This window comes from Hippoglossus stenolepis, chromosome 14 (genome assembly GCF_022539355.2).
Source record: "Hippoglossus stenolepis isolate QCI-W04-F060 chromosome 14, HSTE1.2, whole genome shotgun sequence".
NCBI classification, from domain to species: Eukaryota; Metazoa; Chordata; class Actinopteri; order Pleuronectiformes; family Pleuronectidae; genus Hippoglossus; species Hippoglossus stenolepis.
In genome coordinates this window covers 13,491,932-13,517,431 of record NC_061496.1, presented here as the reverse complement: position 1 = coordinate 13,517,431, position 25,500 = coordinate 13,491,932, and the positions used below count along the sequence as shown (strand labels likewise).

Here is a 25,500-nt window from a genome sequence, read left to right as displayed (position 1 = left end):
AAAAACTACTGGGCAGATCACCACGGAAGTTGGTGGAAGGATGGGTCAGGGAAGAAACCATCAAATTATAGTGCAGGTCAAGATCAGTGTGTGGATGCAGTTTTGTTTTAGTTTTTTCACTTTCTCGAGGTGTTATTCAGCCTACCCTCATTGATATAGATGGGGTAGCCCAACAGTTTTCACAAACTCACATTGTAATAAACTGAAAGTAAAATAAATTCTAGATGAATAAATTCAACTTTTAGGAAAACAATACATTTTAACTTCATTAGGAGGCTTTTACATTGCAGCTTTTTAAATGTAATTACCTGTTAATGACAAATTAGTTTTTAAAAGCTGCTGATTTGTCTATTGCTGTCTGTTATAGCCTCCATCAAGGAGGTTGTTTTGTTTGCAACATTACACAAACACAACTGATCGGATTACAGCTAAACTTGGTGGAAGAATGTCATATGAGTCAAGGAAGAGCCCATTTAAATTTTGAGGCAAAAAAATTTCACATTGCAAGATAGAGCGTTTTTCAACATTTCCCTTTATTTCACATGCAGAGAATAATTCATGGATCTCGATGAAAATGACAATCTGACATATTTGGGGAACGGATGTTTATGAGTGTCTGCAATTTGGCGCAGATCCATATAATAATTTAAGTGTGGTTTCATAAGGGGACTGTTGGGCCTTGGTGGAGATATGCCATTCTAGTTTACTAAGAAAATACATGAGTTTGGATTCTAAAACCCCTTCTTTTAGGCTTTGTAAACGTAAGATATGAAAAGTATTGAACCGAACAGGGGTATCGTGTCCTCACTGTGACTTTCAGAAAGGCGTCAGATCTGCCAGTTAATGAAACCACTTCATCAATGTCTGTTTCTGCAAAGAGTTTAATTTACATATACCCTCACAGTGACAGTGCTGCAAAGTCCTGACAAAATAAACAGGATCCAACTGTCTTGTCATGTTGTATTATCTTGTCCTGAAATATGTGACAGGGGAATAGTTACAGTGATTGTCTGCTGTCTTTATTTGCATAGTGAAATAAATACACACATACATAGGGGTTCTAAGTTCTGAAGAAAACATACGCTAAGCCAAAGATTACAGCAGCTCAGTTCTCACGCCAGCGCGTCTCTACAGACTCAGAGGGAACAATTTGTTTCATTGGAATCCTTCATTAATGAGTCAAGTCGTGTTTGTTGTTAGATCATTCGAAAAAAAATTAGCCAGAGAAGACGTCAATACAAAAGATGGAGAGCTGAAATAAGATTGAAAGAATGTGTTTTCTTGACGTACGGATCTTATCACTGTGGTGTCCATGTAGTGTTCTGGACTTGATATGAGACGGTGTCGCTGTCAAGGGTCATAAACTGTGTAATTTCTTCTCTGCCATAAATCACAACCTCCAGCCCATCTTAGAAATTTAAGCTCCATCAAATGTCTGACACGGTCAAACCTGCAGAAACCAAACTAAGATTTTCTAAATGTAAGTTTTGACGACAGAGTTGAAGAGGAAAATATCCTGATGACTATGACAATTAACGGAGGGGATTGATATTTTCTGACCGCGCTGTAAAATGATTAGGTGGCTAAAAATATGGTCTGCTTCTCATGGGGATGCACCGGGGATCCCTTTCCCTCCGGCTGGGCAGGGCAGGGACACCAGATCCTAATCTGAGGTGGATATCACTTATCTGGAGACAAACAGCACAGATTAGGAGAGGAGACAGAAGATGCACTGGGGACAGCATGTGGGAGGGCTCTAACACAATTATACACAAGCACTAAATCCCACCTCTGGTACCTCTGAGAGATGCTGCTGCAATAAATAGTAAATACAGACCAAAGCCGGGCTGCGCCTCACTAAAGCTCAGCAGCAGAGAGGAGAAACACCTTAATGCTTTAACTACAAGACAGACACTGTTCTGTGAGACAGACGGAGTGAGAGACAGAGATACAGATGTTTGATTCTGTAAGAGGGAGTTCTGATTTGGACTGAAAGTTGCAGGCTTTAGTAATAGTACTAATAATGAACTTTATTTAGGGGCAGCATGGTGCCTGTAGCCTTACAGGTAGAAGGTTCTCAGTTCCAATCCCCCTTTGCTCCGGGTCTTTCTGTGTGGAGTTTGCTTGTTCTCTCTGTGTCTGTGTGGACTTTCTCTCCCTGAATGTAAGTGTCAATGGTTGTTTGTCTCTCTATGTCGGCCCTGCAATGTGCTGGCAACCTGTCCAGGGTGTGCCCCCCCCCTCTCCAGATTGACTCCAGCTCCCCTTGAGACCCTCAAAGGATGAGTGGGATGGATGGATGGATGAATGGAACTGTATTTATGAAGCACTTTTCTTAACAATGTTACAAAGAAGAAAAACTTAAACCAAACAAAGCTGTTGCCTAAAAGGACAGTGACCACATTAGGGACAAAGCAGTAACAATGAATAGAACGACAATAAAACTAATAAACACAGTATAAATAAACGCTAATTCGCAAAAGCTTTGAAAAAGAAAAAGGTTTTGAGAAGACATTTAGAAGCAAGAAAGGAAGTGTGTCTGCAGACTTTAGACCTCGAGAGCAAATCGTACCAGCTCACCAAGTCAACGGACTGTTTCTTGTCTTTAATTAGCATTGAAATCATACACACATTTTATATTTGGGTCTCCCCTCGGGATTTACTAAAATATCTCCTGCACCAACTGTTGGAGGCAGATTATAACTAGCATATAACCTAAAACCGTAACACGGCTCCTTGTGACGTATATCAAACTCCCGCCATCTGAATTTTTGTGGCAAAAGTAAACACTTTAATCCAATTTCCTAGACCCAAAGGCCTCTCTCTCTCTCTCGCTCTCTCTCGAGCAAACCACCTTATTTATAGTGATCGCAGTAGACTTGATGGCTGTAAAATTGCTGTAGAGGGCTCATTGATTCATTCCGTGTCTCATGATTAATTCATGGTTCTTCCTATGCATTTCGTAGAGTGCATAAATCCCTACATGAGTCACCAATAACATACGTTTCAGAGAAATACAAGAAAGATTAATGACATCACATCAGTACAGTGAGAATCAGATGTGAGTGACTTTGACAGGTTTAATGAAGACAGGAGCTCCTGTCATCTCACTGTGTGCTGTTGGTTTGGATACGCGTCGGCCGCTCGTCACTTCCCTGATAGAACATGAACTCTGGTCCACGTTGCACGCGGCAGTTTGACGGGAATTGAGTCGCTGCAGCTTTGTCTGAGCGCCAGCTGCAGTGTCTTTGATCCCATGTGCTGGAGGTATTGGCACAGGTCTGCCTGCCACCCACTCTGTGTGCCCCTCACTGTGTGCGCTCTGACGTTTGCCATGGCTGATACTGAAGGCACTGATTCACTGCAAGGCATCTTTCAGCTTATTCTCTTTAGTTGTTTTTTTATTAACCCTCAAATGTCACAATGAGTTAATTCACAATTAGATCCCAGTTGGTTTTCTTCTTTTTGAAAAATAGTATTATATACATTTATCAATTATACTGCATGTTGCAGTAGTTATTTTATGATAATATTTTGTAAATCTGTATCATGGGTCTATGTGTTCATTATTCAGTGTGAACATTAAACCCTTCTTGTGGGACTGTTCCATTAAACTGCTTTATTTTTAGTATCTAATGAACTGGCACATTTTCAAGATAAAAGCCTCATCTGATTTTGCTCTATTTTCTTCACCATCTTTTTTTCCAATGACAAATATAGTTGTCATAACAAAAGATAATATGATTATTTATATGTGTACTTAATTTGCATAACTAAGCATATGTATAATAATTATAATCAATATTTCTATGCTTAACAGTATTAACAAGGATTAAGTCAATACTTCATGTTTGTAATGTAAAAACACAATCTCAAAACCACCTGTCGTAGCAGTGTTTCTAAAGCCACCGTGATGGAGAGATGCAAGAGACATAACAACAAACCACGAGGTACTGAGTTATTTTATTATCTGTTCCAGATGAGATGTGAGACAAAAGAGAAAATTCATCAAGGCATAACATTCAGATTATTAATTGCAAATTAAAAAACAGTAATAGGTCTATAACTTTAATTTATGGAAAAAGGTTAATTGAAGTGAACGAAACTGAATAATATGTATTAATGATAATTTACTTTACTTTCACTGCTGTTAGTGTTTTTTTATATATAAATGTGCATTCATATTTCCACCTCCACTGGATAACAATGTAAACTCTGGTCTTTATTTAACAGGTGTCATGGTGAATCGTAGTTTTTGAGCTCCATGTATGTTGGACTTTTTTTATTCATCAGGCTCGTGCTTGACACGGAGTGAACATACTCAGAGTTTATTGGTCGAAATATGTCTCAGAGTGTGTGTAACTGCTTTCTGAAGCAGGGCACGTACACCAGTCAGTCAGTAGGTAATCTTATTACAGCACATCTGAAGGAAAACATAACAGATCACCTAATCTCGAGAATTTAATACTTGATGATAAGCCAAAAGTCAAAACCAGTCTAGATTATAAACAGCAGGTGAAATTTGTTAAGACATGGTGTAAAATGATTTCATAATGTACATTTATCTTAAAGTTTTTGATTAAATATAATATATTACTGCATTCTAATCTGTTCTTTTGATTTCTCCTAAGCCTTTAATCTCTGTTGCATTGATTTTGATCACATCATTACACTTATTATCGACACTTGTATTGCTTTTTTATTTGCTATGATTCTAAAGCACTTTGGGTCAGCTGTTTTTAGATTTGCTTTACAGATAAATATAAATGTGACTTGACATATCTATAGATATATTTATAATAAGCTTATAGCTTAATGTGAAATATGAAAAACAATCGATACAGGTATAGAGCAAAAGGCCACTATGGTCAATACTGTATGTTGCATCAATTTACCTTTTAAGACTTTCAATCCAAGTCTGTTTATCGTGACACATTATTGCTAAACCTTTCAAAAAACAAGTTATTGCATCCTGTCAAATATCGTTCTTAGGAAACAGCATGAGACTTTGTGGCTGACGTGATGTGTCGTATAGTAATTTGGACCCAAAGCTGCACATACATTATGTGATTATGTAACATCTAGATCATTGTGGCACGTGAACAAATGGCAGTTGACTGTTCCTCACTTGGAAGAGAAAACGATAGTGACATTGAAATATATAGATCAATATGAAGAGAACATAAACAATATGAACAAAATTATGTACATAAAAATGGGTAAAAATAGCGATACGTTGACAAAATATGATCATTGTTGGGCCTGGTAAATTAGATAAAACCTAGTGATCAGTTAGAGAATCGGCTCTGTGTCATTCCAACTGACATATGCATCTGTCCACCTGCAAAAAACAAACAAATAGGAAAGAAATTTAATTAGTGCCTTGTGGTCGTGCGACTCCACCAAACAATCAGCGGGTGTATGGTCAATTTAATATTTTCAGGGTCTGCTGAAATCACTGTGCATGTATGTATGTCCATGTGTCACCTTGTTCGGATACAGTGCTCCAGCGGAGGAATGAGATCAGGGTCCTGGCTGCTCATGGTCGATTTACCAACAGCTACAAATGCAAAACATTTTCAGTTTAGACAAACTAACAGTTAGTGACACAGCAACTTAATCAACTATCTTACTGCTACTAAGGAATCAACATTAGACAGATCCAAAGAATTAGGATTGCCATGAAAATATGAATTGTATGACAAAATCACTTCATACAAAAGTTATACCTGAATCTGAACATCTGTATATTTCTGTGTTTAAGTTTAAAGTACTTGACTACAAATAAAACCACATACAGACAGTGAGCCGGATCTCCTCCTGTTGATTGGCCAGTCCGTCATAATAGTACAGGTCAAACTCCAGCTCTCTGTCCGGATTGGTCAACAGCTCCCTCTGCAGGCCAAAGAGCACGCTGAAGTGGCTCTCACTGCACACCACCCAGATGGGGTAACGGGGCGTCTTCATGTAAGCTCCTACCTTAAATAAACAAAACAAAAACGAACCCAGCAGAGCAGACTCCAATATTAGCATGTTAACTATTATATGAGGCCCGTCACAGTCTTAAGAACATTCTTTGCCGGGATGATGGACACATCTGTGGTGCAGAGACCAGCCCATAATTACACTGAAGAATGCTCATTGACGTCTTGTGACTTAACTTGAATCAGATCTGTCAGTGACCAGAGAGTCAGCCAGCGATGTCACTCACCTTACAGATGTTATAATGTTCAAATAGGGAAAGCAGGCCAACATCACAGCGGCCTTTCATTCCCTTGAGTAGAGTCATGTTTCCATTGCCAGAGTCTAACTCCATGTCATTGTCAAACACATTCGAAACTGCTCTGCCACAGAGCAACAAGTTGACCAGCTCCTGGTAAACAAAGACACAAGGACATGTTAGTGCCACAATACACTGTTTTTTATATATAGATTAGTAACAGTATTGTATCGATTATAATACTTTTTGTATGTCTGAGATTCATCTGTTATTGTTCCATCAATAAACTCAGCGTCCTCTGTGCACATCTGTTACACGATCAAAGCACATTTCTAACTGTTTGATTTAATTTATCATTTGCAGTTGCTGATTGAAGAGCTGTTTGTTCGTCTGTAAAGATGACACGTCTTTGACGCAACTGTTCCAACACTGTAACATGAACGCTGCAAGCAGCAGACTTGAAGAATTACAAGTAAATTAATACCTTTCACACTTAAAACCCGCCAATGATTTCAAAGTAATGAAGTCCCAGTGTCACACAACACCCAGTGATCCTAAACTGTTTGTTTTGTGTCAAACCTGAGTGCAGTAACCATGAGCTCCGATGAGTGTGGTGGTGGGCACGTCCATATCTTCTCTTATTCTTCAAAAATAAAAAAGAACGCTCATTTAAGGAAGTTGTTTCACAATCTGGAACATAGGGGTTTAAACTGTACATCACAAAACCAGATGCATACAACGAAGTTAGGAGCGCTGCTTTGGTGCATTCAAAAACAGACAAAAGTGTAGTGATGACCTTGGGGAGGAAATATTGTTGTAGTGTAAAGAGAGATCTACATACTTCTCAATAGATCGAGACAGAACAGCAGATATGGTCAGCAGAATGCAACCTAACACTCCCGTCTCAAACTGCGGAGAAAAAGAAAATCAATTACCCGCAGAAAAGTTGCCAGAGGTTTTCATCATATGACCAGTTCAATGAAACTGAAGGATCTCTCACCTGCTCCATATGCTGCTCCAACAGCAACTGCAGATCCTTGATGCTCTCCGCAGAGAAAACGGTTACCTACAACAGAAACACAACAGTGTTGATACGAACAGCGTGGCTAACTCCGACAACATAAACATTTCACAGGTGTCTGTACCTTTTCAAGCACCCCTTCATATTTGTAGTGTCCTGTTTGGGTGAAATGATTTCTTCCTGTACTTCTGTTTACCAAAAATAAATGTAAAAACAAGGGTTAAATCAATGCTTCAACTGAAACAGCAGATTTATCAGGTACTCTGAGATGAATGGCCCAAGCTCGGACAAACACAAGAATAGCACTCAGTAGAGCGCAAACCTCTGCCAAGGCCCGACAGTCCGCTCAAATCCAATCAAGCCGGATCGAATGAGACACACTAATAGATACCAATCCCTTAATAGCCCTGGTTTTTTTCATCAAGGTCCATGAATTATTCCTTGGGGAATTGGGGAATCTCCCAATGTCAAAGAAAGTGAAACTAATTCTTGGATAAGCCCCCTGATTCAGATTTGCACCCAAAATTGAATGGGTTCCTCCCTGACTCATACCTCCTCCTTCCACTAAGTTTCTGCCTGTACTCCACCTGTAGTTTTTATGTAATGCTGCTAACATACAGACAAACAAAAACATAACCCCCCTGGCAGAGGTAATAATGATGGTGTTGGGACACTGGAGTTAAACTTTTTATTAACTCTTGGCTTCTACAGGCAAATTCAGTCCAGTTCAACAAAGTGGATGTTGCTCATGTAACAGTGACACACTGAACTTCCCTGACCCTTAACATCTGAGCCATGTATTTACAAGGTTCAGCGTGATGGTGGCTGTTTGGATGTAGAGGATTAAAAAAAGAGTAAGATCTCACATTGCAACTGTGGCTTGTTTCTCCTCGCCAGCCCTCCACAGGATTTCAGCCACGGCTAAGATGAGACACTTTCTTCTGATATTGCTGGAAGGTGTTAATCTCCTGAGAAAAGGCATTTGAATGAAAAGCAGGTCGTCTCGCATAATAATACAGTTCATATCAAAATTCAAGGGTCAGTACTTGACAGTGGCTGAGCGCTCCTTGATGTGAATTAACGGCTGTAAAAAGCAATCCAGTGATTGCACTGGTGCACACAGAGGTCAACAGCATAACACTGAAAGAGGGATAACGTACTGGAGGCCTGCGTTCTTGCTCTCGCTGTTCTCAAACAGCAGCTTCTTTAGAACAAAGGCTTGGATGGATGCCAGAACTCCACAAGGACCACCCTAGAAAATACATTTGCAGAGGTCAACAAGCAGCCTATTGCCACAGTTCGATAAGTCGTATGGAAATCTGTGTGCTGTATTACTGAGTTTTAGCAAACCAAGACAACCTTTTTCTGCACAATTCCATATCTCAGGTCGTGCGTTTCGGAGAATGTGAAGCCCTGATTCCTCCACTCGGCGCTGAAGCAATTTACGCTGGAACCGAGAAGAATCGCTTTCAATTCCTGGAACCGAAACAAAAACAGAAAAACAACAAGAATGAAAATCAAATGCAACTGCAGAAACCGTCCCCAGCGTTTTCTAAAGACACCCTGCTGTAAATCACCAACCAACCACGGCAGTGTGTTGGTCCATCGGACGGCCCGCAGAGCTGCGCTCTCTGATGGTTCTCTGGAAGGACACTTTAGAGAGATCTTGCAGCTCGTCATCAATGTCATCTAGAAATACAGTAACACCTCACGTCAGCTCGGACAAATCCAAAGCAATATAGGGTAAAACCGAGGAATTATGCCTGTTTTTTCTATTCTCTACATTGCTACATATAGATTACCTACCTAAAGCCATCTCGGACACATCCAAATCCGCCACAGTGGGTCTGGTCTTTACTCTGAGAAAAGGGACATTATACATAAACTTCTAAACTATAGCCTTAAGCTTTCCAGTAGGAAAACATGCTCAACTGTATAAAACCATTAAGTCACTCGCCATGTAGAGTCTAACATCTTTAAGATATTTACTTGCTTGTCTTGAGCAAGTCTTGCCCCACTTTCTCAAAGCTGTTTTCACTCTGCCTTCTCTCTGGTGCACTCAGCAACTCCCGGCTCCCTCCTGCGCAGTCAGCTGAGCATATCGCTGTTGGACCACTTTCCACACTTTTGAGATGTGAGCCTGTCACCAAGAGTCCATTGCTCGACTTCCTGTGTTCTTCTTGTTTTCTGAGCGGCAGCTGGGGAGCTTCTACCCTTCGACTTAGCCTTTTTTTAATTGATTCCTAAAAAGATAAACAACAGTTAGGGGTAAGGGTATGATGAAGATTGGGATCAACGTCATATCTTAAAAACTGCAACACAGTCTCAGCACCTGAGGGGAACTTGCTATTGGTCCAGCCATCATGCCACGTCTAATTCGATTAGTTTTGCTCCTTTGGGCGCTCTCAGTGATGGTCGTCTTTTTCTCTGGTTCTCTTCTCATGAAGCTCTCATTGTCCTGGGCAGGAGCCAGCAGTGGATGAGCTTTGTGATCCTCTGAGTCATAGGTTTGGAAGCATGTTTGATTGTTGCCGGACAGACTTTCAGGCATCGATGAGGTATATGTAGGTTGAAAGGAGGAGATATCTTCTACATCAGACCTGTGAGAAACACAATCCCATATCAGTTCAAACCCATACTCAAAACAAAAGTCAAAACAGCACAAAATGATCAAAGACGCTGCTTGTGAAATACCTCGGTTTGATGCGTTTGCTAATAACAAAGGCTGCTGTGTTATCCTCGCTCATCTCTGCTGGTGTGAAAGCAGGAGGAGCAGCAGAGCCGACAGCCGAAGCAGACAGCAGACGCTCACTTTCACTGCTGGGGACCTCGTCATTATGCAGACCTGCGATGTGATGCTTCACAATAATCTCCAGTAAAGTTTTCAGGGGGGAGCTGTGAACCTGCAACGACAGAGATGTCAGCCTCAGACTGGTTTGTGTCGTTCACTTGCACAGCAGCCATTATCCAGCTGCGAGGCAAGTCGAGATTCCCATGCCTCCTGTTAGAAAAGACACCGCACGCCATGTTTTCTGTTTACATTTTGCGTCATGCACCAAAAACGCTTGGGAGTCGCACTGAGGTAAAGTGACCTGGTGGATCTCTCACCTTGTTCTCTCTGTAGAGACTCTCTATGTTGAGGATCTGCCTCAGGTGGGATCTGTTGTTGATGCTGGCCTCTGTGCGCGGATGCTCCTCGTCCATACAGCTGATCGTTCTCTTCAGTCCCTGCACATTAACAGGAGCAGTGTTACATCCCTTTTATACAGTCTATGGTTACATCCTGATCTGTGAGCCGTCAGACCCCCGAGACCCCCTGCAGAAGTTTTATTTTTGTGTTAACCATGATCATAGAATCTGACGCTGATTGAACATAAAGCTATGTTAGCATCATCCTAGCCAGAGCTAAATACTGCAAATACGGTCACATATTTCACGCTGGTTTCCCAGATGAATCTTTATCATAGCATCAGACGAGAGACAGAGTTCGACCCACACGAACTCTTTAGCATAGCTGGCCGGGGGCTAACGCTAACAGTGCTAGCTAGTTAGCTTACTTACCTTCCGACTCAGGTATTCCCTCACAAGAGACGAAGAGACCTCCTCCACAGAAACAGCCATGGTGGGAACATACAGTGTTTGATTCCCACACGACACATCCAACAACACGGAGCCCTGTGGAGCCGAGATGTGACGCACAGATCTACGGTCAGCAGACGCGCAGATCTACGGTCAGTAGAAAAACACAGATCTACGGTCAGTAGATGCACAGATCTACAGTCAGTAGATGCACAGATCTACAGTCAGTAGACGCACAGATCTACAGTCAGCAGATGCACAGATCTACAGTCAGCAGATGCACAGATCTACGGTCAGTAGAAAAACACAGATCTACGGTCAGCAGATGCACAGATCTACGGTCAGTTCTGCAATGTGCGTTTCCATGGAGACGCCAGTCGCGGATCAGTGGATGAGGTAAACAAACATGGCGGCCTGTGATTTTCCAAAGGAAATTCTCCCTGGAGCAAGTTTATGAGGGAACGAGACTTCCAGAGTCCGAGTTTACCGTGGATTCACAATAATAACAATAATAATAATCATAATAATAATAATGCATTACTAGATGGATTTTTGTTTGTGTTATTGGTGTGATGGTCCTTGTTTTGCCATGTATTCAGACTGTTATAACTACTGAAAATGCATTAGTCCCCCACTGATCCCCAACCCACCACTACCATCAATAGTCTAGTTCCTCCAAGTTCCCATCAAGACTATAGTGCCCAGTTCTCACATGCAGCAATAATATATAATTTGTGCTGCTTTGTGGCAATTAGATTAAATACAACTCAACCAGGAAAAGCAAAACAAATATTTCATACTTCTGTTTGTATGAAATCAAACTGATTTGGAAACATGCCCCTTGACAAGCAAGATATTGTACTTTAGAGGTTATTTAAATAAACAAAATCAACTGCCCTACAGGTCCCAGGGTGGCTGCTTGCTTTACCTGGACAGTAAACTAGTCTTGAAACATTTATTGAAACAGGGTTGCAAGTGTTACAAAAACTGGGGTTACATTTCTGTAATAAATTCAATTTGTAATAGCAATGGCCCAGAGCATTATGACACAAAACGTTGGCCACTATAATATAATCCCGCTCCACAGCCCGAACTGTCGCTTTGAACCCTAAAGCTACACAGCCAAAGTATCATGTACAACAATCAGGTAGTAGGTGGCAGTTCTTACATCACAATAAAATACAAAGACAAAAAAGATGTTATCTTTTGTTCATTTTATTAAAACATTTTCATATGACAAATATTCAGGCTAGTCTAGTTTTTCTTTTCTTATCAAACCATACGACGGTGACCTACTGTCCAGCACGACTGAATTATGACAACTTCATCAAGAGTATGACATTCAAAAGAAAAAAGGGGGATTGGTGCATTAAAAATCAACATATTAAAATGGTTTATATGCTGCGATCAAAAAACACTTTATCTGGACTTCAAGAGTTTCATTGAAAATCAGGATGTACACAAGCTCAAATTGCTTTGATCCTCCAATACGTGGCTATAATTACAATGTCACATCATCGAAATACAACCCCACAGAGATGACTAACATGTTAGCCTTTGATATAATACCAGCCAAGTATCACAATACCATTTACTAATAAGAGGAGGGGTGCATAAAACTACACACGACAATACTGATGATATAGTTGAGCATTAGTAGAATATAAACTTGTAAGGTGTTTTCCCGTATATTGTTCGTTCAAAATCAGCAGACAAGGACGTTGTACATTTGACATTTCTATGCCTCAACGTAACATTTGCCATGTATGGGAAGTCTGATATTTACATTACAGTACTATGATACTGAAAAATTGCTGGTATCCCAAATATCACTACGGCCTCTGAGTGAAGGTGGTTTGAGAGCTTTGTGCAACCCTTGACATGGGAGCAAAGAATCCTGTCGGTTTTTGGCACATGTATCATTCTACTCTAGCAGGGAGTGCAGCTTTAACATTGAGCAATATGTAAACAACATCTTGCTTTTGTGTGTGTTTGTGTGTGCGTGTGTCCCTCCCTAAGGAATGCCAAGCATACTGCTATTTTCTTCCCTCTGCTGTTTGACCATACCGTACCACGCGGGGCAAAGTTTTACAAAGGGAGCGAGAGACAACAGGGAAAGTTTCCAGAACCTGGAAGGGACGTCAGTAGTCGTACGCTGCAAGAAAGAAACAGAAGAGCAGTTATCCACATCTGCCACCCGGCACAGGTTTGCAAGGAAGAGGAGCATGCGATCCACTTCATGCAGAGAGGCTGGAATCCACATCGGAGGTATCATGCAGGCATGCAATCACACCAAGGTGGTCTTACTTTCTATTGTGAGGATGCAGGTGCTCGCTGCTGTGCCTCTGCTGTTCACGGCCTTGCACATGTACTCGCCCTCGTCCTCCGGGAAGGTCTCGGGCAGGTAGAGGCAGGACGTCTCTCCTCTCTCTATATACTGATAGTCCTCACAGTCCTGGAGCATCTCCCCCTCGAACCACCAGGTGACCTCAGGCTTTGGCTCCCCGGTGATCTTAACAGTGAACCGCACCGGCTCCTGATCCACCACCGATTGATTCTTGAGGGGCTTTTTGAACCACGGCGCCCCAGACCTGGCGTGATCCTCCTCATCTTCATAGGCTGCGGAGCCGTTGATGATGCTGCTGTCATCCTCCCCATCATCCTCCTTTTTCTGCAAACACATGACAACAAGAATCACGAGTGTTAGAGTCAAAGCGACCTGAGAACAAACTCTCGCTTGGCTGTCATCCAGTCAGAATACATATATGGTCGTGAATATGGGAAGATTTACTTTCTGGAGTGCAGCATCAATCTCCTGCTGCTCAAACTGCATCCTCTGCAGCTTCTGCTCCTCTATCCTCTTCTTCTCCTCGTCCTCTCTGGCTTTGGCCATTTGTTCAAATCGGGCTCGCATGTCCACCTTCTGTTTGAATGGAGACTCGTCGGCCCTCGCTGGAGTCGTTTCTCTTTCCTCATCCTCCTGAAAAACACAGCAACTTCAGTATGTGACAATGAGGTAATCCTTCAATGGTGCCACGTCTTAATGAAAAGAGTGAGACCGGACTCTCTGAAGAAAACCTAATATCTGTCAAGAAACATTTCATGAATTTAAAGAGACAATATAAATTGAGGGGCAACATTCTTACGTCTTGGAACCTCTCGGATTCTCTCTCTTTAATTTCCTCATCGACCGCCTTCCTCCGTGCTCTCTCCATCTCGATCTTCTTCTGAATTTCCTCTTCACTCAGCTGCTTGATCTTCTCAAACTTGGACTTGAGGTTTTTGGCCTGGATGGAGCCAGTCCTCTTGAGCTTCGTGAGCTCTTCATACTCTTTGCTCACAATGTTTGAGCTTTCATTTACTACGTCCTGTGAAATACAAGCCAGTTTAATTTGCACAGGGTTGAGTACTTATATAAATCACGGAAAAAATGTGCTAGGAAAAAAAATTACTTTGTTAAATTTGTTGAGTTTTGCATGTTTGTGATACAAAAAAACTCCCGAGAAACAAATACAGTTATTTTCTGGTATAATTAGTGGACAAAGTGTTGATAGTTTTGATTGATTGATCAATATTGATTGATATGCTTCACATGTATTTTAAACAGTCCCTCACTGACCTCGCCCATCTCTTGTCGGAGCTGCTCAAATTCCTGCTTCTCCTGCTCCATCTTCTTCTTGCGCTCCTCTGCCTTACATCTTCTCTCAGCTTCCTCCTTTTCTTTCAGCAGCTCCTCAAAGTTCATCTCCAGTTTTCTGGGGTACAGCGCCTCCTGAGAATCGCTCTTCACTATCCCTTCTTCCTCATCTAGCACCTATACACACAAAGTACACACAAAGGCAGATATTCTTTATATGGGGGAGAGTTACTGAATCCAGGATTATGGCCATGTTGTATCACTGTCTAAATCTGGTTTCAGTTTAAAACAGAGCAAAACAACTACTTACCCACAATTGAATAATGTCATAAAACCAGGAAAACACCAAGCAGCTGCCATTGTTATTTTTGTACGTTGCACACATCCAACACACATCCCAAAAAAACCTCATCATCATCTGGAGACCTTCATGTCCATGTATTAAGATTAAATGCATTATTAGAATCAGTCTTATACGATATATGAACGACTGTTGTTTCTTTTTTCTTCTTCGTGGGAGTAGTGTACATTTGAAATTGAAAATATCTTACTGTTTCATCTCCATATGCAGACATTCCCTGATCCAGGCCAGGGCTCTTATAATAACAAATAAAATAAATACATGTTCAAAAGTGATGCATTTAATTAGAATCCAATTAAAGGTGCACACATAAAGTCAGTGTGAAAATATAAAATAAAATAGGTCTTAGTTTGATGTAGATCACAACTGCTGTGGTCCGTAACTGATATTTATTGATAGTGTTTTTAATAAATATTGTTATATGCTCTCAATATCGCCATGATGATGAAGTATATATTGTGTTTATGCACATTTCTATGAGCATTGTGCTATTAAAATGTTTCTAATGCATCTGTCTCCCTGTTGTTTCACAGAGAAAGCTATGCAGCAGACAAAGACAACATTTGAGCAACAATAACGCAGCTCTGACGTGTTAGTGATCAGCCACATATATACGTGCACACTACAGTTCTTGTACCACGTGCACGTACCATACTCTTGCGGGCCTCAGCGAAGAGCCTCTTCTCCTCCTCCAGCCTCCTCTTGGCCTCCTCCTCTGCTTTCTTCTGCTCCTCTTCTCTTCTCTGTCGCTCCAGATCCTCGAAACTGGCACATATCTTCCCAGGTTCACTGCCCTCCAAGTTCAACAAGGCCATCAGCCCATCATCGTCCTCATCTACCAGCTGAGTCAGAACACAACAAGGTGAGCTTTGACGACTGTTGATGAGAAGTTTTGTGTAATTTCTCAAAATGTGGCTCCTGCACAGAGTACTTCGAGTTCAAGTAAAAGCTGAGGCTTTGTTCAACATTTTTAAACAACACATTCATTTGTAATAGTGGAGGAGAGGTAGATTTTTTAAAAAGGATTTAAACCTCACATGTGTTCGGTAAATATGAAACTACAGTTGAGTTGGTTAACTTAGCTCAAATGCTAGAAACAGCAAACCTTCAGTTTTTTGCCTTTTGTCTGTTGCGTGTTAGAAACGCCATCAACACCCAACTCACTTGCTGTGATTTTTCTCACATGGGCTGACACTGACACTCTGACAGCCAGGGGACTGGCAGGAAAAGCTCCAGAAAAATATCCGAAGCAACTGACTCGGACATTTGCGTTCTCACATACAGCCCCTCCAGAAAAATTCAAGAAAGAGTTCAGCGCATGATAATTAAGTATCTTAATTAACATGTTATGTCTTATTTCTTAAATCCGTACAAAAAACAAAGCTTAACAACCACAATTGTTTGTTGACTGTTTCTTGGCCCTGAGCAGCTTTCAGACAACCAACGTAGTCGATGGGAAGATACTGCTCCCAAACCAGAAACAACCTGGGCAATAATAGCTTATAAAATGTCAAAATGTAATTTTCACACCTATTTTTGTGTGGGTTTTACAAATAATGTGATAATTAATAAGCTTTAAAGTCACTGCTAGGGCTGCTGTCCCCCCGCTTTCCAGTGGTTGTTCTAAGCTAGGATAACCAGCCTGCCAGAAAGCATCATGTAACTCTCTAATCTTTCTAATCTTTGGGAGCTTGTCTTCCTTCACTTCAGTTTTCATAGTGTATTTTGCAGGGATTCCTGTGAGGCATACTGACCATGCTCTTTCTGGCTTCAGCAAAAGCTCTCCTCTCCTCCTCCATTCGTCTCTTGGTGTCCTCCTCTGCTTTCTTGCGCACTTCTTCGACTCTTTGCCTCTCCAGCTCCTCAAAGCTCAGCCTCAGTCTTCCAGGTCGGAAGTCCTCCTTGTCTTCCTGAGATGGCTGATCCTCGCCCTCACCTTCTCCCTGATAACACACCAACATGCAACCAGCACTGAGACAACTCAACGACATTCAAAAATTTACTACACAATAAAAGTATATGTGGAGAATTATGAGGTGTAAAACAAACCCAAAGATACTGCTACTGATCACTCACAATGAAAATTATATTGTATCAGTATAGAGGGAAAGGGGATAATCATGCAAGAGTGCATTATTTCAATTTTCCAAATTTCAATTGTCCAACTAAAGGTTGTTTTTTACCATTCCCAGTCTGGCCTCCTCAAACGCCTTCTTCTCATCTACCAGGCGGCGTTTGGCCTCCTCCTCTGCCTGCTTCTTCCTATGGTCCTGTCTGTCCTTCTCCAGCTCCTCAAATGTCATCTTCAGCTTCCCAGGAGTCACCTGCAGCTTCTCAGAGGGCTTCTCCTCTTCATCCTGACGTCAAAAAAGAGGAAGGCTGTTTCAAACCACAGCATCTGGATGTTCAAAAAAAGACTTTCAACAACCATTTATCTTTGTTCCTTACCTGTTCAACAACAGAGCGCCGCTTGGCTTCCCTGAAGGAGAGTCTGTTCTCGTCGTAGCGTCTCTTTTTCTCCTCCTCTGCCTTCTTCTTCAGGTCCTCCTCTCGGCCCTTCTCCATGTCCTCAAAGTTCACCTTGATCCTGCCCGGATGTCGTGAAGACTTCGCTGGAACCACCCGCACCAGGATTGTGTCATCTCCCTCCTAAAGAGTACGATTATCCAAGGCACAGAGAGAGGAATTCGTTATAGTGAAGGAATGATGAAATATAGACCACATTGTCAAGTCACGTTCAAGGTGTTCAGCTCTTATAGAGGGTGTAATACACTAACTATTCAGTAGCAAGAAGGAAAACCAGTTTAGATCACTCACAGTTTTATAAACTGTGAATAAGAGCATGTAGGTGAGTTGGGAGCAACTTTATTGGCATAATGTCACCCAGCACCATTTGCAGTAGGTCAGAGGATGGGTGTCAGTCAGATAGCAGAGTCTAATTCAGTCACAGTGAGGAGGACTGGAGCTAATTCAGTCGCTGGGAGGTGTGGGAAACAGTTGCCAGTCACATGCTGTCTACACCTGGCAGCTCTGTTCCAGCTTTTTAAACTGTTTCACTCAGTCTTACATTTAAACATGACCCTTTTAGTTGTTAGACACTCACTTGAGACAAGAGAAGAAAACGTTATTATGTCAAAGTAAAAAATGGATCTGACTCACTGTAAATAACAAGTATAAAGTATGTAAAGATGTATAAGAGAACTGTACATATAGATGGATGGGCATGTGTTTTCTTTTGTTTTTTGATGCCATTTATGAGTCAGGTTTTTTACAATTAGAAGAAACTACGGTTGTTAATGACGGTGTTCAATTGACGTACACGATTCCTGTCTGCATCAATACTGGAGCAATTGCCAGGATTTTCAAATGTCTTAGTATTTTTCAAATTATTTAGATTTCTCCATGGTGAGCTAATCCATTTATATACTGTCGTCAAGCTTTACTTTAACAGAGCAGTTATTTCAAAGAAAATACTCAGAAAACCCTCAACTGCTTCTAAACTCAAGATAAACAACTAAATTAAACTGCCTCACAACTTTATCTCCACATGAAACGTCAAAGTAATGTCATCAGAGTCACAGACCAAGTTTTATTTCCCTACATGGACGTCTAACTGCTGTTTCAAAGCTATATTCAAGATGTGGAAATAATCGGAATCAGCATCAGAAAACACATAATTGATCCCATCAGGGAAACTGCTTTGTTACAGTAAATACAAAGTTAGTAGTTAAACCTGGTGGAATAACAAAGCATCTAAAAGCAGTTAAATTAGCCTAGATAATGTCAAAGTCTTTAATTGTCGAATGTAAGGCTCCAAAAGCTTTTAAAACCACTAAATTCCAATAAAAAGCCAAAGGACAGGATCCCACAGTCCTCAATGGATCATAAACTATTGCTTTGATCATATTAATTATGAAGGCAGGGTAGTAAAGACAAAGCCATCAAACCCTGGTTAGTTCAGCAACAAACTTGCTCTTGCCTGTAATGTTTTTATAAGTGTTTTTATTTTTCAGTTTTATCTCTCGATATATGTTCACCAAGGAGGTTATGTTTTCTCCCCTGTCCATTGGTTTGTTTGTTTGTTTGTCAACAGGATTACACAAAAAAATAACAAAACGGATTTTCACAAAACTTAGTGGAAGGATGGGACATGAGCCAAGAAAGAACTCATTACATTTTGCCCTGGATTCTAACAAAGGACGGGATCCACTTTCTATGCCATTGTGAGATGGGGTGTTTTTTTAAATTGTCCGCAATTTCCCTGGAAATAATTTATTGGTCTTGCTGAAAAACATCAGGCATATTTAGAGGACCGATATCAACAAGTATCTGCAAGTATCTAGTTATAGGACTGTTCTGACGGTACTAGAGCAGAACTAGGGCAAGGGAGTCACAGGTAATAGTCTTTAATTGCCTATCTGGCACAGGAATGCTTATGTAAGCATTCCCCAGACCTACACTCTCTGTCTGAAGGTATATGAAGCCTTAAAACTCCATAGTTCCACACATTGTAATGTACTGCCACAGGTCTTACCCAGTGAGATGTTATAAAGGCGACCAATTCACCTTGAGTTCACACACTGGTCATGTCAACAGTCCTACTGGTGGTTTCAGACCTATATCCAGCCTCTGCCAACTGTTTGGTTCTCAAATGCCACTTAAAATAACTCATCCGAGTGGCAGCTGAGGATTACCTGAATCATTATAGACACGAGTACCCCTGTTCTCATCAGAAAGGCAGGACTGAGCCACTCAGACGTTCCACTTCCCTGTGCAGGGACTTCAGCCCAGGTTCACTCACCTCAGCTGCTTTCTTAGCCAAATCCTTCTTGATTTTGGCTTTTTCCATGTTGTCCTGGGTCTCCCTTTTCTTCCTCTCTCCGTCCGCCCTCTTCCTTTCCTCCTCTTGTCTTTGTTTCTCCATCACTGCAAATTTCCCCTTCACACTGCCTGGGGATTTCACAGAGCAGGACACAAGCCTTCAGCCTCCCTTTCCTCCCAGACCCCTCACTGAACATCCATCTGTTCAACCCTCTGTCTGTCTTACCTGTGATTTTGGGGACGTATGATTTTTCCACCTTTGCTGGCTTCACCTCTTCCTCCTCATCGCTGGATGCGAGCAGTTCTTTTATCTGTGGTGGATCAGATAGAGAGTGTGGTGAGGTTACGGTTTAGCTCGGATCATCTCCTTTGCCATCCAGGAGCCATGCTGCTCCCAGCAAGAACAAGGGCCTAATCCCTGCTAATAGCTTGGTCATCTGACCTGCAGGTTGGCCTGTGATTGGGCCACGGTGTTGTTGCACAGACTGGAGATGAGCGTAGGTGTCCAAGCCTGGCCAGCTATGGCAGGGCTGTACACAGGAAGGTTGTTCTGTCTAAGTATCACGGATAATCCATTGCATAGCACCTTATCACTGCATTTATTGTACCACAGTCGATCCTGAGGAAAAGCCGCTACACCCCGGGAATTCTTAATCTTTGATCCACATATTTAAGGTTAAAACATGTCTTTCACATCATATCATACATATGTATACTCTCTATTTCTTCTAGTGCATTAATTAAGCTATCATATATCAAATATCAAGTCAAGTGATAAAATGAAAGTAAATTGTGCATCATTCTATGCTATAGGGTTGAACCTAACAATTATTTCCATCATAAATATATATATATATATATATATATATATATATATATACACACAATTATTTTTGTAATTCGCAAATCAATTTATACATTCATTAAATGGTAAAAAATGTCTAATACAGTTTTCCAGAACTCAATCTTATTCTTATTCTTATTCTTATTCTTATTCTTATTCTTATGTTTCTGTATGATTCTACCTCTCCACATTTGATTGGGAAAAAATTTACTTTTATTCAACAATATTAAGATACAAGTAATTTGGTAGATTCAAATTAGATTATACAGAATATAGTTGGCTGGTTGTACAATTAGATACGTTAATATAGGTTAAGATTCAAAATTCACAAACTACCCTGCATTTTAGCTTAAATGGGCCCCATCTTTTTCAGCTGCAACATTAAAGTGATGTAGAAATGCATTACTAATTATAATGTAATATGATATAATATTCGTTATTCAATTGGTAATTTAATTATATTAGGGTGGGTATATGCTTTGATCGGCTTTTCCACTAAATTGTTGATTTCTTTCGATTCGTTTCTGAACAATGTCAGATGCATCTCTCTGTTGTTTTGCCGGATATATTTGTTATAAATTTAAATTTGGGATCGAGATGATGATTTACAATAAACTTCTGTGACCTAAACAAATGTTCGGCAGCATAACATGCAGTTTAAACTATAGATCCACTCATGGGTCAGTGGGCTTCAGTTGTGCAGTGTCCCTTGTGCACATTAATAGGGTTACAAAATCACATCATCTTTTCAAGTCAAGCACAAACCAAAGTTGAATATCACATGAAGTCAAAACCATTAACAGGTTAATTGTATGAAACACAGTGTTGCTTCAGTGTTGCAGTGCAGTGTGTTGCAGTGCAGTGTGGTATAAAGTGATATCTCACTCAGACTGGCAGCCTCGTCAGCCTGTCATGCCTCATCATGCACACGGGTCATGGTCACAGGTTAGTCGGGTTATCTGTCTTTGACCTGCTGCTTCCTGCGGCTCCACTCTCTCTCCTTGACGAATTGGTCTTTCCTCTTCTGCTGCTCATCCGTGTTCCTCTGCCTGCTGCGATCCTCCCTGGCCTTCTGCATGGCCTCATACTTGCTCGTCACGACCCCCTTGTCTTTGTTCAGCTTGGGCATGTAGGTCCTGGCCACCGGCTTTCTAGATCGGAGAAGTTTCTGTCGTTTTTTCAAAAAGAAATTGAGAGAGAGTTATTTTATGTGGCAGTGGGAACAGTTTCTCTCCAAGGCAATATTCATATGAGGAGGAATCACATCATCTAAGGTGTTGTAAAGATGCTTAAATCTCACCTCTTTTTTAAGTGCCAGTTCAGACATTTTCTGGCCTTCATTTGTATCAGATTGTGCATCCTCTTTCTCCTCATCATCTGTTGCTTCACCATTTGTCTTATCATCTGTGTCTTTTTCTTTGTGCTCCACACCGTTCACATGTGGCTTGTCAGTCTCAGTACCGTCTTCATCATTTGTGTGGCAGGTTTTTTTGTCTTCCTCCTGTGACGTCTCCTCGCTTTTCTTCTCAATGTCTTCACCTTCATCAACTGCCACATCCTCCTCCTCCTCCTCCTCCTCCTCGTGCGTCACATCATCTTCCTTGTTTTCTGCGTCGCTCATGCTGTGTTCATTTTCATTCGTGACATCGTCCATGTCGTGGGCGACCACCGCCGCAACCTGCGCCACCTCCGTCATGTTTGTAGCACAATGACAAGTTGACAAACAGGCTCTGATAAAATGTTACCTGGGGAATAGAGAAAGTATTACTGTATTGTTGCATGATGTGCACTTGATTGATTGATAACGTCAAACTGGTTTGAACATTAAACAGTTCTGATCATGTGACATGAATCATCACTAATTTCCACTGGATTAGCAGATGCTTGTAAAAGGCTATAACAGGTCCAGTGTGTAAGATTTAGGTGAAAGGGATCTATTGGCAGAAATTGAATATAAAATAATCCTACTGATGCTTCCACTTGTGTGTTTCATCTAAACTGGATGAATTGTTGTTTTCTTTACCCTAGAATGGGCCCTTTATATTTAAATACTTTATATTTACATCGGGTTCTCTCTACGGAGGTGGCCATGTTTTTTTACAGTGTCCAGACTGGACAAACTAAACACCTCTTGAGTTTATATGACAACTGAAGGCTGCCACATGTTTGGAAGGGGAGGATGAGGTGAGGTGTATTCAGCTGCAACATGCAACTTCACCACTAGATGTCACTAGGTTCTACACATTGAACCTGTAAGCAATTTGACTGACTATGCAAAACATAAAAATATTAATAATCAATATTCTATCAGAACATTAAAATTTGCAATACTCTTGATATTGATACATTTATCAATAAGGTAACCGATACAGGGTTTGTTAGTTTGTGCTCTCATGGCTGTAACATTTATTTACCAATAAAGGAATCTGAATCTGAATATGTGTCGATGTTCAATGTCTGTCCTTTTGTGCTCATTTTAAATAATTAAGATTCCTACGAAGATTCACAATTACATTTTGACCAAATATTGATTCATTTTGACCAAATATTGATTCAAATGTAGAATTCTTTTCATAATCTGTGTTTTTATTGCTCAGTTAAACGTCAACAAGTAACAAGGTCACAGCCGTTGGAAAGGTTAGATCCTCTATCTTCCCATCCATCTCATGATTCTGTATCATCACTGTTTAGGATGTACATTTTCTTTTATGTGCAACAGGTACTGGGACAACAAAGTTAAGGGTCGAGGAGAGCTGCTCCACTTCCACTCGTTGAGAGAGAAGCTGGCTGACCTCTATTAATAGCCCACTTGTGGGTGCAGGACATGTGAGCATGGCTATTTCTGATGAGTGATAGGCATTTACACAGAGCTCAAGTTGGCACCCACATGTCGCCCCGCAGACCTTAACAAAATGGCCAGGCTGAGAGCGAGACAACTGGATGAATGAGGGACTGTTGGGGCAGTTTAGTCATCCAACACTTAAACTGCTGCCGTTTATCAGTGTCCTCAAATACCTTTTCTATTCAGACATGACGATCATAGATAAGCACAATGGCACAATTCTGCAACCGTGTATACAAACAGTGGAAACTATGAAGCACAGTCTGTCTTCTATTTATTAGTCATCAGAGGTCATCACACTGAATTAATCTGAAAATAAAATACACTTCTCAGTATATTGTTTTTTTTCTCAAGTAGAGGAGTCCAAGTGTGTATTTGTGTGTCTGTCATCACAGGATTAACAAATGTGTCGAAGTTTAGAAATTCAGAATAACGAGGACATTATATAAGTAGATTACTGCATTTGACAATAAAAGAACATATTCTGCTTTCATATAGAAACCATGGTGCTTGCCATTCTGCCAAATATCAATGAATTAAAACTCTGCTTATTGGTTATGACCAGTTATTGATTCTCTTCATTTCCCCGATGAAGTGTCAGTAACATGGAGGTGAGCGACAGGAGTCAAAACGACATCAGATCCTCATCTTCTATTTTCAAACTGCAGCCTGTGTCAATGTTATGTTGTTTCGTCTATAGCACATTCATACATTTTCTGTATTAATGTACAATGTGACCCAGCATACCCAAGTAGGTTAACGTAGTTTTTACATAGCCTATATTAAGATTATAAGTTTTAAAGTCATACTAAGTTCTTGGTGACTTGTTGAGGATTTTAAGTTTCTGAAAGAAAATATACAGTTACAGGAAACGGTCCAGGTTTGACTGGTGATGTTATTTCTGTTCCCAGCTGGCACAAGATATCACGACTGTGTGACAGAAAAAAAAACGTTTGGCTCTGATACAACTGCAATTACAAGTTAATGCTTCTATACTGTAGCTCAAATTAATGAAACCAGGGTGATATTATATATTACTGTAGGCCCGATCACAAGTTATGGACATGAAAAGTAACTAATATGTGTAACTGTAACTAATAAGTGTAACTGTAACTGACCACATTTTAAAATGACTTGATTAACACATTATTATAGTTAAATAATTCACCTGATGTCTGTCTAAATTAAGAATGAACACTGATTAAACTCACTGACAATGAAGAACAAGACTGCTTTTATGTTTTACAGATCTGCTCCTCTGGCCACACCATCTATCAAATGAAATCAGAGATTACCTGTGTAGCGAGCTGTGGTCCTCCTGTCTATGATTTCAAAAAAAAAAAGAAAAGAAATCCTTTGAGTGGATATGAAACAGAAGAAGTGAAACTCAGACGAACCGAGACGCGACCACCGGTGCAACAACTCGACTGGCCGCTGCTGCTGCTGCGTGTGTGTGTGTGTGTGCGTGTGTGTGTGTCGGTTTCCATAAAAGTACCGTTACTTTCTACCGGATACTGCATACCCCGCGCGCCTGCCGCAGGTTCAGCTGTTGCCTCGCACAGACGCGGGCACGCCCACACTCCCATCCTGACCACTTCCAGTCACAGCTACACTGATAATGTTCATAATCACTAAACTGTTCGGACCTATGGGACCAATAAGTGTGATGTCAGCAAGTATATTGCAGTGATGTAAACATAATCATAGCCACTGTACATTAATGTAAGGTTATAGAAAAATTGTGACTTAAGTGATAACGTTTTATATTTTACTTTTCACTATCATATGTTTTTAATTTTTTTTTTTTTGCCTTTAAACTGAGTCTAAAATATTGAGTTTTTTTTTCCAATTTGTCTACTTTTGTTTTGTCAACCATTCCCCACTTCCTGTTTAATTGTTAGCAAAGAAATATACAAACAGATAAACATCTTTTACAGCAACAAAATGCAGTTATATGGACATTTTAAGTGATTATTTATGAGCTATAACTTCTATTAAGACCTTTATTACAAACTACAGGTGATATTATGGTTCATCATCATACTGCCATGCATCATCCTGAGGGCCTTCACTTCATTACAGCATGTTATGGACATTTATGTTTAGTGCATAGGGGGAATTTAAAAGAAATGTTGCCAGTTAACACTTCACCAGGGATATTTGACAAAACAAGTA

The 25,500-nt window shown here is 40.7% G+C and overlaps 2 protein-coding genes across 3 annotated transcripts; both read right to left on the bottom strand.

The window, feature by feature from the left end:
- Positions 1-3,944: 3,944 nt before the first annotated feature.
- Positions 3,945-11,877, bottom strand: mindy4 (MINDY lysine 48 deubiquitinase 4). The gene is made up of 18 exons (XM_035176656.2): positions 10,803-11,877; positions 10,350-10,469; positions 9,936-10,144; positions 9,574-9,841; positions 9,231-9,484; positions 9,048-9,100; positions 8,827-8,930; positions 8,601-8,717; positions 8,402-8,493; positions 8,108-8,209; positions 7,366-7,429; positions 7,221-7,286; positions 7,062-7,129; positions 6,800-6,863; positions 6,212-6,373; positions 5,799-5,979; positions 5,488-5,560; positions 3,945-5,341 (listed from the first exon to the last, which is right to left on the bottom strand). The coding sequence occupies exons 1-18, from the start codon at positions 10,860-10,862 to the stop codon at positions 5,293-5,295; spliced, it is 2,106 nt and encodes a 701-aa protein (XP_035032547.2). The 5' UTR covers positions 10,863-11,877; the 3' UTR covers positions 3,945-5,292.
- A 140-nt stretch (positions 11,878-12,017) lies between these two features.
- nexn (nexilin (F actin binding protein)) lies at positions 12,018-24,791 on the bottom strand. Of its 2 annotated transcripts, XM_035176655.2 has the most exons (14): positions 24,621-24,790; positions 21,784-22,228; positions 21,454-21,651; positions 19,866-19,950; positions 19,620-19,768; positions 17,267-17,467; positions 17,002-17,175; positions 16,573-16,761; positions 15,469-15,660; positions 14,440-14,634; positions 13,967-14,188; positions 13,612-13,800; positions 13,128-13,491; positions 12,018-12,975 (listed from the first exon to the last, which is right to left on the bottom strand). In XM_035176655.2, the coding sequence occupies exons 2-14, from the start codon at positions 22,177-22,179 to the stop codon at positions 12,962-12,964; spliced, it is 2,568 nt and encodes an 855-aa protein (XP_035032546.2). In that variant the 5' UTR covers positions 22,180-22,228; positions 24,621-24,790; the 3' UTR covers positions 12,018-12,961. The 2 variants fall into 2 exon arrangements, with proteins under 2 accessions (XP_035032546.2, XP_035032545.2); XM_035176654.2 differs by lacking the exon at positions 12,018-12,975 and having other exon boundaries at positions 13,093-13,491; positions 24,621-24,791.
- Between the last annotated feature and the right edge of the window lie 709 nt (positions 24,792-25,500).

Bases quoted from the DNA above. Each gene is read 5' to 3' on its own strand.
- mindy4 (XM_035176656.2), bottom strand. From the start codon at position 10,862: ATGGCTGTTTCTGTGGAGGAGGTCTCTTCGTCTCTTGTGAGGGAATAC. The intron at 9,842-9,935 runs GTATTTCACAAG...TGTTTCTCACAG, and splicing joins AGCAAACGCATCAAACCGAG to GTCTGATGTAGAAGATATCT. The intron at 7,287-7,365 runs GTACAGACACCT...TTTCTGTTGTAG, and splicing joins ATGAAGGGGTGCTTGAAAAG to GTAACCGTTTTCTCTGCGGA.
- nexn (XM_035176654.2), bottom strand. From the start codon at position 22,179: ATGACGGAGGTGGCGCAGGTTGCGGCGGTGGTCGCCCACGACATGGAC. The intron at 14,635-15,468 runs GTACGTGCACGT...TTGTGTGTATAG, and splicing joins CTGAGGCCCGCAAGAGTATG to GTGCTAGATGAGGAAGAAGG. The intron at 13,492-13,611 runs GTAAATCTTCCC...ATGTGTTTGCAG, and splicing joins TTGATGCTGCACTCCAGAAA to AAAAAGGAGGATGATGGGGA.